Source organism: Epinephelus moara, chromosome 18 (assembly GCF_006386435.1).
Source record: "Epinephelus moara isolate mb chromosome 18, YSFRI_EMoa_1.0, whole genome shotgun sequence".
NCBI lineage: Eukaryota > Metazoa > Chordata > Actinopteri > Perciformes > Serranidae > Epinephelus > Epinephelus moara.
The window spans coordinates 34,543,881-34,557,251 of NC_065523.1; the positions used below are offsets into that span (position 1 = coordinate 34,543,881).

General features: G+C 43.1%; 1 protein-coding gene across 1 annotated transcript in view; it reads left to right on the forward strand.

Annotated features, from left to right (window-relative positions):
• The first annotated feature begins 3,539 nt into the window (after window positions 1-3,539).
• LOC126405471 (extracellular serine/threonine protein kinase FAM20C-like) overlaps window positions 3,540-13,371 on the forward strand; it is a 15,329-nt gene continuing 5,497 nt past the window's right edge. Inside the window, exons 1-3 of the mRNA XM_050069224.1 lie at window positions 3,540-3,602; window positions 5,826-6,347; window positions 9,005-9,183. Coding sequence (XP_049925181.1) covers window positions 5,827-6,347; window positions 9,005-9,183 — 700 coding nt within the window. The 5' untranslated portion in view covers window positions 3,540-3,602; window position 5,826. The remainder of the gene's footprint in view (window positions 3,603-5,825; window positions 6,348-9,004; window positions 9,184-13,371) is intronic.

Below are 13,371 nucleotides of genomic sequence, written 5' to 3' on the forward strand. Positions count from 1 at the left end.
CTGCTAACAGCTAATGTTGACCAGCTGCAGATTGAAAATGTAACACTAACCAATGCTTAAAGCCTCAGTGTGTAAAAATGGTGAGTAACAGTGACATCAGCGGTCAAATTCTAGATTGCAGCGCTCACTCACTCACCCCTCCCGTCGGGTAAGTGACAGTGGCCTCGTAGGACAAAAAGCCTTGCGCAGACAGCAGCAGAGTTTTTCAGGAGTATCTAGCAACGAGGTGAATATTTATTTAGGAATCTAAACCATGTTACAACATGTTATAGCTTACCAGTGAGATATAGGTTATCTGTCAGATATATGTTAGGAGTGTTTTATTTCTAATTGTTTTGGTAACACGAGCATTAGCACAGTAATGCTAAAATAACACGTTTTATGTGATAGTCACGGCACAGTGCGGCAAATATAGGTTGGTACAATTATAATACTGTATATGCGATTCCAGAGTGTTCTTCCACAGAGAGATGAGGAAGAGGGAGAGGGAGAGGAGGAAGACCAGGGAGAGGGAGGGGGAGAGGGGGTAACGTTAGAGGCGGTGCAGGAACGGCCAGGCGAAGAGGTGTGTCTCGGCTACCCAGAGGGAAGAGGAGGAGGAGAGGGTGGCAGCCTTCACAGCAGCGTGAGAGGAATCAACAGATTAGGCTGTAGGCTAGGCTAACCATTTAGCTGTAGCTCTGGGATAACGTTAGCCAAGGCTAGGATAACGTTAGCACGTAAACGTAGCCGTCACTCAGACTTAGACGAGAGAGAAAAGTAGTTGCAAATATGAAGCCAAAATTATTTTAAAATATCAGATTGAATTACCTGTCTAGCAGAAAGCAGGCAACCTCCGCATCCCTTGTGAAATCCTTCTCCTTCAGGAGCTCTTTCCGCCTGGAATAAGCAACGCCGATATTCACTCGCGTTTTGTCCCGTCCTCGCTTATCTGATCTTTTTCTTTTATTTGGTGGCGTGGTTTCCCTCTTATGAGGCAAAACATGTGTGGTCCTCCATTTAAAGTGCGACAGAATCATAAAAGTACAAAGCAGGTTCACGCAGAAGCGCCCCAGATTGATCTTCACCTTAATCGTCTCCAGTGACGGCAAGTTCTAGGTAAACGCGAAAGGCGAAGCGCGTATATCCCTTTTTGTATGTGAATTGCATTACACTTTAGTAAATATATATTTATGAAAGCAATAATTGATATTTGCTAATAAACAACCACGTAAATTACACATTGTAACTTTAAGGTCCTATTTGACTAAGGGTGCTTTCATAGCTGCGCTGTTTGGTTCACTTTTTGTGATGCTCATAAAATGTATCCACTGATTTACAGACGTCTCTTTCACAATGTAAGTCTAAGGGAAAAAGTCTTTGGGCCCCATGGCACCAGGTGGCAGACTCAGAAGTTGTTATTTTCTTACTGTGCAAATAGTTTTTCTAGTTGTGCACTTTTAACTACTTGGCTCACAGTCACTTTGTTTTCTGTGTTTCCTTTCTTGTTGTACAATACCCTTGTAAAACACTTTGTGACCTATGTCTGTGAAAAGCGCTATATAAATAAATGTTCTTACTTAATTACTTATTCAACTGTTTGGCCACTGTGTCGAATTGGCTTCAAAGCCCGGTGTACCTTCGGGGGGCCTGATCTGGATGCTGAGGCACTTCTTCCTCCTTCCTTCTTTTCTGTTGCAGATCCAAGTTTTCTTTTTCATGTTTTTTGTAATGTCTTCAAAACAAATTTGTGGTGTTGCCACAGTGCTGATCAGCCTACACACATCACTGTTGACAATGTTTCAATTCATAGCTGTGAAAAGGCTCCAGTCTATGCTCCTTTTTTGTTCAGCCATCACTGCAATTATGTGTCAACTTAAACTCATCTGGGTGGGCGCCGCAGTGCGTGCTTGACGTGTATGTTGTCAGAGTATACACAGCACAACAACAGCAGAGAGACAAAGAGTTTGCACAGTAAGATGTGTTTACCACAACAGAATGTTGTTTACACCGATACAGTTTAACCTGTTTGATGAAATAAAAATGAGTACAACGTAGAGGAGAGAAACTGATCCTTTTCTGATATCTATCCTACTGATTCTAGAATTGCTCTCCAGAACAAGACGTAGGATCTGTCATACCAATGTTTAGATGTTGATATTAGTATTGATGGTAGTGTTACGATTCAAAATGTGACTACCAGCACCCCTAAAAGCCCAGACACACCAAACCAACTTTAGAGAACAATGATGGCCCCCTGCTGCATCACCTGACATTGCCTTGTCTCAGCCAAAAAAGTTGCACATGAACACATTGCAAAGACTACAGCCGACGGCCATCTAGCCTGTATGTTCTGTGCCTGTGTGAGAGGAAATAACTCTCCACACTAGCAGATGGAAGTCATCTATAATTGGCATTCAAAAAGAGAAACCGAAAGACCGTCTTGATGCTGATTAGCCAGTTAGCACATTAATAACACAGTCCAGTGTTGAAAGAACAAAGTATATTTACCGTGCACCAGTGAACAGTACCACAAACCATCTGGAAACATTTCTGCCAAAGAGCTCAATGGATAGAGAAAAATAATCTGACCTTATGTGACAAGTTAATTTTGGGCTGACACCTTCTTGGCTTTAGCTGATTGTTTACTTTCCTCACTTCCTTTTCTCTTCTTGTGCGCTGAGCTGAACTGCCAATCAGAGTGATTTCATTTACCAACAGGCTCTGCCCATGCCAGCGCTGATTCAACATGCTGAACTGGCCACAAAAACAAGCCAGTGGGTGCGGAACCGACCGCAGCGACAAGGGCCACAAACACTCGCCAATGGCCCAACATTGACCAACAGCCGACCATCTGCTTGGAGTGTCAGGTCCTTTAAGCGCACTAATTTGCATGCTAGTCTGTATCTGGTATATCCATCCATCCATCCATCCATCCGTCCATTTTCATCTGCTTATCCAGGGTTGGGTCGCGGGAGCAGCAGGTCAAGCAAAGCACCCCAGATGTCCCTTTTCCCAGCTGCTCCTGGGGGACCCCAAGGTGTTTCCGGGCCAGATGAGATATCCCTCCAGCGTGTTCTAGGTCTTCCCCGGGGCCTCCTACCAGTGAGATGTGCCCAAACTTCATATTTACCCTACAGTTTTCAGAGTGGTATCAAATCTCATCTAATTCTCAGTAAAACAAAATAGAATATTTCCCAAAATGTCCATCTATTAGTTATATGTTATATATTTTTCAGTGCTGCTCCATTGACCCAACCTGTTTGAGGATTATTATTACGAGTCATAGATATTGAGTCAGCCCTCTGTACAAGACTGCTGTGTATTATCACCCATCCTGCATTGATCCTGGCAGACTAAAAGCTCACTTGGCAATTTACTGTGATTCCCTTTCTCTTTACTGTGGGTCACGCAGACACAGGTCACCACAACATGTCAGTCCTCGTCCTTCTGTTTGGACTGCAGTGACCGCATGATAACAAACAAACCATCCTCCTGGGGAAAGATCAGGACAAAAAAAAGGGTAGAAATGTCACCAAACTCTGAATATCTGCCTCATTAACAGAGGAAGAGGAGCGGAATAGAGAGAGGGAGAAGAAAAAAGGTCTTGAAGGGGAAGAGATGTAAGTAATTCCTCCAGCCTGCTGGTCCACACAGGGAATGTGGGAGTAGTGAGTTGTTCAATAATGTATTGATTTTCTTAGTGAGCTTTTCTTTATTTGAGGATTTGATGTAAAGGGTTATCTGACAGATTTCTGTTAAACCGGTGGAGTGTGAATGTATATAGGAGTGCCCGTCTCTCTGTCCACCCACCTGTCTGTCTGACAATGAAATTAATCAGTGCAGTGTTTAAATGTTTGCTTATTTGTGTGTGTGTGTGTGTGTGTGTGCGTGTGCGTGTGTGTTTGCCTTAGGTACAGAGCAGGGAGAGTTTGGCAGAGAATAATAATAAAGTAAAGATGATAAAGTGAAGGGCGACTGTTTGCCCTCAGAACAGCTGCAGTTGGGAATTCATTGTAGTTGTATATTGTACAATTCTTGTAGAAAAAGCCTCCAGTTTGCTAAAGAATAGAGGATGCAGAAATGTACTTAACACTTGTGTTCCTAAATGTCCATAAAGTCTCGATTATGTTTAAACTGAGGAGGCCAAAACAGGTGTTTAACTGCTGTTGAATTTCTTTAAAAATGGGATGTTATTGCGGCAATATGGAAGCCATAACCCCCCCTCCACTGGGTTTTGTATCCAGGGCTAGCGTGTTTAACTGTCAGACAACCATACCGACATTTAGTAAATAAATGACCCTACTAACGTGACTCCCATACTAAAAATGTTTAACTGCTCACAACAGCTGGTTATGGTTTGATGCAACATTTGGATCACACTGAGAATCAGATTTTTCCATTCCATAAGCAATCTACAGTACCATGCCCCATACTGATGCATTTCTTCTGCTTTCAACTTTCGACAGTTGGTTCATAATGTACAGTTTTGTTAAGACCGTGTCATACAGGCTGTGAATGTGTGTTCCCTTTGAAAATGGCTATGCCAGTTTTTCCCTCGCCAAAATATCGCCTGAATTCAGAGCATTATTTACCCCCCTTGCTGACAAGTTATGCCAACTTGATTAAACCAATGGATACCTTAGGTTGTCTAGTTTCACATGATACTACTACCTTCCCCCCAAACTAAAAAACAATTGTGCCACAGACTCTTAAAGGCAGCAATGTTAGCCTCCAATCGTTTCAGGGCGGCGATGGCCTCACCTGGCCCCGCCATGGGGGCGCTACTGCTTTCAAATACTTGGTTTGCGTCCAAATACCTGAAGACTAAGGACATACCCATCAGCCTCAGCTGTCTTTTGTGTTAGTGCTGAGTACATGCTAAATGTTGCGGGCCGACTGTGATGATTAATACAGTAAACACAGGAGAGCCAGCTCCTCGGGTCAAGACTCGGCCACTTACATCTACAGGAGAAGGGACACTCCTTTGAGGACAGCAATGTGCACATCTTGGCCAGGGAGGAAAGATGGTTTGAAAGAGGAGTAAAAGAAGCCATCTACGTCAAGCTGGAACAACCATCGTTAAACAGAGCGGGTGGCTTACGACACTACTTATCCCCCACCTACAATGCAGTCTTGGGATCCCTCCCCAGATGACTTCGCACCGATTCACCCCTGGTCCCACCTAACGACTCACATGGTGGCCAGGTGGGTCAATGACTCATATTGTGACCTTAAGGACTCTGAAACTAAGAGCTCACGTGACCCCTATGACTCTGCAAAGGTTCCCACCCACACAGGGTTTAAAGCCTGCAACTTCGTACCAGTCATTCAGAACTGAAGAAGCTTCTTGGATGAGAGGCAAAACGTCTTCAAGAGACGCAAGCAAGTCCAGTTGCCTACGATATAGCACTTACAATTACCATGACCTGGATGACTGAGAATCTTCACCGACAACTACAGTAAACACTATATCTGCTAAACATGTTAGCATTCTCATTAGCATGCTGATACAAGCATTGTGCCTAAGTTCAGCCTCACAAGCTGCCACATGTAGTCCTCTTAGACTGTTATTTAATGTGGCCAGTCCATTGTTAGTTGTATCATAGAATGCATTTGGCATTCAGCTTGATACTGCTGCCTCTGTGAGCAACTCAGTTAGTTCAAAGTAAAAGTTCTTATTCATCTGTTGTTTTTTTCCAATTTTGTCCACTCCTTCATGTGAATATTTGTGGAACATAATGATCAGAAAATGTTTCATCAGGATCATGTTTGAAGTTTTGGCAGGACTCCATGGTCTGTTTGGATTTTAAATGTCTCTCTGTTGTTGCCCTTCTTTCCTCCAGCATGATAAGGCAGAACCTGGGTCGATCAACTCGCTCCATCTGTCTGGGCCTGGCATGTCTGTCCCTCGCTCTCAACCTCCTTCTGGCATTTTTCTGTCTCTCTGTCCTCCAGACACCCTGTGTCCTTCCCACCTCCTCTTCTTCCTCCATTCCAAGAACAAATACTCAGCACCGTCAGTCCATCTCCCACTCCTCCTCTTCTTCAGATGTCTCCTCCTCACATAAACTGCCAACGATCCCCCAGAATGGAGAGCATCACAAACTGAATGCCATCACCAATAAAGAGAGAGACTCATTCAGTGAAGCTACTGAGAGGACAAAGAAACTGATTGGAGCTGGAAAAGTCAAGGTTAAGGGTTATTCTAAGCTGGAGGCGCTGTTCAAGCACCCGCTGTACAATCTGCCACGTCCAGAGCTGCAAGACGATGACTGGCTGCTGAGGGTAAAGAAAACTGAACATGCAAAGGATACAGGAGGTGAGGAAGAGGAGAAGGAAGACACCATAAATAGTGACAGCCAGTGGTAAGTGAAACTGTTGCCCCCAGACATTCACAGTGCCCTCTGACTGTCCTCTAGCTCCACCATGAGGTCTTGGTTTTCAGTCAACATAACCTTTTGGACTACCATGAAATTTGGCACAAAGATTCAACTTTGGTGTCCCCCCTGAAATTTCAATACACCAGCAAGTCCAAACATAATCTGTCCAATATTTTGGTTTACACCAGGCAAAACCTGCCTCTCCCCACAGGGCTGTAGGCTACATAGGAGTCTTAAGCATGTCTGCTTGGGAGCCAGAATAGAAGGAGTCATGGCTCAAAACTTAGATTTTATCACATACCAGACGCCACTGCCCATCAACAAAAACATACAAAACGTGTGTTAGTGAAAAAGTATTTCCTGTTGTTGGGATGAATAACGTTATGTGTATTAAAGGTTATCATGTCCACCTCATCAGAAACTGGGGAGGGATTAAGAGAAATATTGAATGTCTCTGTAACGCTAACTTTAGCTAACGTTAGCTTCGATAGCAAAACAAACTTGAGGAAACTGTCCAAGTGTCGTCCTCCTTTGTAAGATTGGCTTCCTGTGACATCATCCATACTACCAATGTATTGCACATTGGTAGTACACCTCCCAACCGCTATAGTGGCGCTGTGGCGCAGTAGAAAGCCGGTGCACTCATTCATTGCAGGACGAAGAAGGGGTGAAGAAAATTTCAAGACATCCCGAGATAAAATGCATGTTTATTGAACAATAACGGATATACAAACACACGGCAACCCCCCGTACACCTTCCTAACATCTGTGCCTATGAGGTGAGTACATTACATGTTTGATTTGAAAGTTTATGGAGACGTGAATCGGTCTAGACCGGGAACCCCCACACGAAAAACGGGGTTCGTTTTCAAGACGTTCATGCAATGAACGTCTTGGTCCAAGGCTAATGGGTCGGCCAGTCTGGTCCCGTTGGTCAGTGTTTACTTATTCAAGTATCCCCTTGTTTCCACTTGCGTATGTGTACAGAGGCGAGGCAACCGGAAGTCCATTCATTCCTATAGGAATCTCCGTGATAGCCTATGTGACTGCGAAACTCCTCCCTTCCATAATATTTCGGTCAAGAATTTGCCCTGAGTTTTGTGGAGGTTTTCAGAGAGACCATATGACATTGTGCTAATTCAGCTAACAGGTTGTTAATTGGCTAACAGGCTATTTCCTTAATCTCAGTTGCCTGTGTTAATTGTCAAGTGAGTTTGTCTGATTAAAAAGATCTTTTTTATCTAGTTTTAACACATTGAGTGCGTTTACATGGACACTTTAATTCCCTTTTCATTCGGAATGAAAGTTCATTCCTATTAAAAGTGATCTTGGAAACACCTAATTCGGAATGAAAATGGCCAATGCGATTGAAAATTCAGTCCGATGTAAGGGGCTGGAATATTCCGTTTCTAATTCCGAATGAAAGAATTTCTCGCACTTGTATACACTCATTCCTCTTTAAGTTAATTCCAGTCTTTCTGCACATGCTCGTTTCCTTGCCCATCTGGCGCAATGATGTATACAGCGTGTATAGCACTCACCGGTTTCCATACACCACAGCACGGTCTTCTGTCTCCCTTCTTCGACCTTCTACCTCCCTTCTCCTCCTCAACAGATGAAGCATTAGCAGAACAAGGTTGTTGTCGTACTGCTGCTTCAAGAATACAAGCAAAACAAGCCCGAAAAAGGCACTAAGAACGGCGTCGTCAAGCATCTTGTTATCCGGAGCGAGGACTACAGTGTTTTCTTCCAGTAAACGTAAGCACGTAACATCCGCCCCACCCCCTATCCAATCAGAAACCTTCCCTGCCCCAAACCTTGCGCAGACCCGAATAAAGGCAATTAAACTGATCTCCTGTGTAAACCCTCATTCGGAATGAATATTTCTCATGTAAACTACCTGGAAAAACTTTAATTCCGAATGATTTCATTCAGATTTATTTCATTCTGAATGAGAAGCCATCATGTAACCGTACCCATTGTGAATGAGAGTAACGTTATTCTGCTAAAATATGGTTTTCCATTACATACAGTCAGATTGTCATTATGACTCGTTCAGCTGTTCATATGTCTTTTAAATTAAATATTTCACAAAACATGCCACATACCTGGCAGATCCTGTTTTTGACCCTGTAATGCCCCAAGCGCATAATCCAAACTACTGGATGGTAAACGGACAAAATTAGTCTCTTCCCCATGGCTACAGGTAGTTTCTTTTAGGTTTCTATCTGTAAAGGAATGCACTTCCTTGCGTTGGACACTAGAGGCATCATCTCTATATCTACAGATCTACAGACACCAGTCACATCAGTGGAAACAAGTCTGACTTCAGAATGGACTGTGTGATACAATTACTGGTGTCCCACAGTTTCATGAAAAATGTTCTTGAAAAATAACTCTTGGTTATATTTATATTTGTCATCTCGTAGCCTTTAGGCTGCTTTTTGTTTTGCAAAATTAATGGAGTGTCCTGGAACAGAATGTCTTGCTTTAGTTTCTTTATATGGAACTTTACTTCATTAAACATTTTCCCCCTACAGCTCGTTGTATATCTCAGAGTCGACCTGAAACAAACTTCAGCTTCACTGTCTCATTCATTAGCCAGTTCAGCCTATTTATCACCTCCTCTTCCTCCCCTAAAGGCAGAGTGCCAGTGAGGAGGAGGGCTATGACAAGGTCACTTGGACGAGCGATGTGGAGACCCACCCTCCCTGGCTACGGTTCCACCTGGGCATCACTCGCTGGGAGCTGTACAACAGGAAGGATCCCAACCTGGCTCAGCTGACTCACTATTTGGCAACGCAACGTATCCTCGGTGCTGGTGAGCAAATGAGGGGGGCGGGGCTAATCCGTTGGAGGACAGAGAGAAGAACATACAGGGCCAGGGAAAGCCACAGAGACGAAGGAGAGGCATTAGAGGAGGGTGAACAGTGAAGGAGGTGAAGGATTACCAGTGATTTAACTACTTTCCCTTTAATCTTTCTGTTCCTAAAATTACTTCCTCACAATTGCTTCTAGCTGGCAAAGACATGACTCTTAAAATATGAGCCATGTTCTGCCAAAACTTACACAACCCATTCAGGTAAAAACACTTAATTTAGTCATTGATATATAAAAGTCCTCGACCTGCATTCAGCACTATCTTTAGGATGCAGTGATGAAAAGTTTTTCTGAAACAAGGCAGCCTGGCAAGCCAGTTTTTAGTTATGAGTGGAGTTTTGTTCACTAAATTTTAATCTATGCAAAAATTTGGTGCAGCGTCTGCAGTGATGCGAGCACTGCGCCGGACCATCGTGGTGAAGAGGGAGCTGAGCCAGAAGGTGAAGCTTTCGATTTACTGGTCCATCTATGTCCCAACCCTCACCTATGGTCATGAGCTCTGAGTAGTGACCGAACGAATGAGACTGCGGATACAAGCAGCTAAGATCCAAGTCCTCCGTGGCGTGGCAGGGCTCAGCCTTAGCGATAGGGGGAGGAGCTCGGACATCCAGAGGGAGCTTTCGAAAGGGGTCAGTTGAGGTTGTTCGGGCATCGGATCAGGATCCTCCTGGGCGCCTCCTGTCAGAGGTGTTACAGGCACATCCCACTGGTGGGAGGCCCCGGGGCAGACCCAGAACACGCTGGAGGGATTACATATCTTATCTGGCTTGGGAACACCTTGGGGTCCCCCAGGAGGAGCTGGAAAGTGTTGATGGGGAGAGGGACGTCTGGGGTGCTTTGCTTGGCCGGTCATTCCGAAGTCGCCGAAATCTGGCGCTTGGGCAGTGGCTTGCAGCATCAGAAACTGGCACAAAAAGGCATCCTTTATTGATGGCATGATACGCAGCCAGTTGCAGTTATAGTATAATGGCCCCGGCTTCAGGGGGAAACGTGGCGGGACAAAGACAAAAGTTAAGGGCAGGAGGGGTGGTGGAAGGGTTCAACAAACACCGACTTTCACCCTAGAGAGCAGTGTTCATGTCTTGTAAAGGCCCTGACACACAAAGCCGACTGTTGGCCGTCAACCATGGTTGGGCCGTCGGTGAGCGTCTGTCAGCCTAGTTTTTGCGGTGTGTCCCACACCGTCTGCACTTTGGCGTTGGCGGCTTTTCGGCCAATTGAGCATGTTGAATCTGCGGCGGAGCTAGTCGCTGAGAGAGATCACTCTGATTGGCTGTTGAGGTTTTATTTCCTCGAGGAAGAAGACAATGCATGTAACAACCAACGCCCCCAGGGTACCTATCACGTTGCATGAGAACGTGGAAAGTCCATGATCCAACGTCAATATGTGATGAGGTTGGAGTGAGAATGTGTTGGCCCCTGCAGATGAAAATGGATGGATGGATGGATGGATGGATGGATGGATGGACAATTTAAGTAAACAAACTTTTGCTTTTTGGTCATTTTCAGTGCCACCATCCCCATGCAGTTTTATGCATTTTGTTGTCCAATTGGGTTCAAGGCCACACAGATAAAATCCAGCATTTCACTTCAGAGCTCAACATTGCTCAATACACCAAAACTAAATTTAGAAACTGACCTAATCTTTACCCCAAGTTGTCTTCTCAGTGCTGGGGTTTGATTTCAGTATGATCATTCAGATTCTTCCTGACACCATTACGCAGTCTCAACCAGGCTGCTTTTTCATTTTAAGTCTAATCTCTTTAAATACAAACAAGCTAGTCTGTGAACGACCCAGAGGCAACACGGAGTAAAGTTTTCACTCAGTGAATACAGTAAACTGTGCCAAAGTTCATATTTAGAACAGGGAAGATTACATTTTTAGAAACACATGCACACCATCCACACAAAGATGACAGATCCTTAGGGTGCACATAACTTGGGCTGTGTATGAAAACACTTTTGAGGCACATTTACGCAGACTAAAAGACCCAGGAGGATTCAGCACAGTGTCTGACGACCCACAAATCCTTTCGGTAATGAAATGAAAGTTTAAACAAGGTGGAGAAGCAAACATAGAGCCGCATGTATTGAACTATACATTCTTTGTGTGTGTGCAATGTGAATATCTGTATTACATTTACTGGATGTGGACACGATAACACGAACACTCATAAGATATATTATAAAAACCTTACAGAAAAACAATATTTATAACGCTTGTAATATAAAATTTTTATAGAGGCCGTGTCCAGATGCAACGGATTTTACGAGGCTGCAGTTTGTGCGGTTGATGCGGTATATTTTACTGGACTAAACCATGATTTTTAGACAACTTAAAAACACCAACGCCCCCCCCCCCCACACACATAATACACAGTCATCGTTAATTAAGAAAAAGGCGACTGATGTGTCATAAAAACCAGATCATCTTAAATCAGCACTTGATTTTTTTTGTTGTAGGGTCATTAAAATAATTCTCCCACAGACTTACATTATCTCAACACCCTCTCACCCACACACATAAAGACATTGATCCGAGTACCACACATGAACACACACAGGCACACAATCTCACTTGCACTAACACATGCTCATGTTGTGTTTACTCATCTCAGACACCCTGTCCCCGTCGTCAGCACGCCGCACAATGAATAATGCATTGAGATTTGTGTTATACGGTGCAGATTAAGCACTAATCTCAGCTACAGGCTGATTTGTTTTGACTGTTATCCCCTTTCTTTCCCATGTTTAACACTCAACAAAGTTTTTATACCATTAAACATTTGAGTTCAGATTCATTTTCCTTTAATCGGAGTCATAAACAGGTGATTTAAATAAATATGAGAGGATTTGATCTGTTTCTCAGGATTTGTAGCTTTTGAATTATTTACAGGATGTGCTCCTACAAGCATGGCAGCAAACTCAGCCTCTTCTGAACGTCTGGGACCTTAACGTTGAACTTGTCACTTGAAAGAGCGCATGCTTTAATTTAATTCATTCACACTCCCTGGTTGTGTGAAGTGAGGTGAGTTGGCTCATGGTTTTATTGGATGAAAGACTCCAAAGGTACCTCCGTGTTTAATTTAATGATCTCAGTGTTGCTGATAATGAGTTTAAATAATTTGATTAATAGCTAATAATACACTGAGTTCATTGTTTGTGTGTGTTCACGGTAAAACTACAACCAAACATTCACCAAAGACACCTTCAAGAAAATAATTCTTAAGTCTTTACATGAAAAATGTACGGTTGTTCTACATAGGAAATAGTATTCTACATATGATGGAAAAATGTTTTTTTCACCCTGCCTTTTGGGCCTCTGTAAAAATGCATTATTACAATAACTTTAATTATACAGCACTTCACTAAAACAAGTCACAAACTAAGTCCATTACAAAGACATAAGACAAAAGAAATGACTAAATAAAAGCAGAATCAATATGGTAATAATAAACTTGTCCAGTTATGTGAAGTGAGGGTGAGGTGTCCAACTCACAGATCTCAGTGTTCCTAAAAATGGGTTGAACTTTGTTGAAAACTAGCTAGTGATACACTGAAGTCCTGGATTATGTATCGCTGGGGCAAAACCAAAGAGACCTTCAAAATAACAATTCATACATTTTTGCATGAATAATGTATGGAAGCCCTAAAGGTGAAGATGGAAAAAAAAATTCTGGGTAAAGTTGCCCAAAACCTAAGATTACGTTCTAGGTGATAATAATCTGTGTACGGGATGTTATCTCCTACACACTGTAGGAGATAACATCCCGTACATAGGAATTTTTTTTAGTTTGTTTTGTTTTTTTGTTGTTTTTTTCGTAGATCTTAGGGTTCCTGTAATAATGCATTATAATAGTGACTTTATTTATATAGCACTTTTTTTCCATTAAAAAAAACACACATGCTTGGATTGAATTGATTTACACTGTCCAATTGACCTATGGCTAAGCCACGCCCCCCTCCACTCACTCGGACAAACTATCAACATTCAGTGACCGGCGCTATGGCAGGTGTCACAGTACACGACATTTCACAGGAGGCAATTGATGATTTTTGGAGACATAACAATCAGATGTCATTGAGAAGTAACCAAAAGGGCCTAAACTACACATTGGAGGGATATATT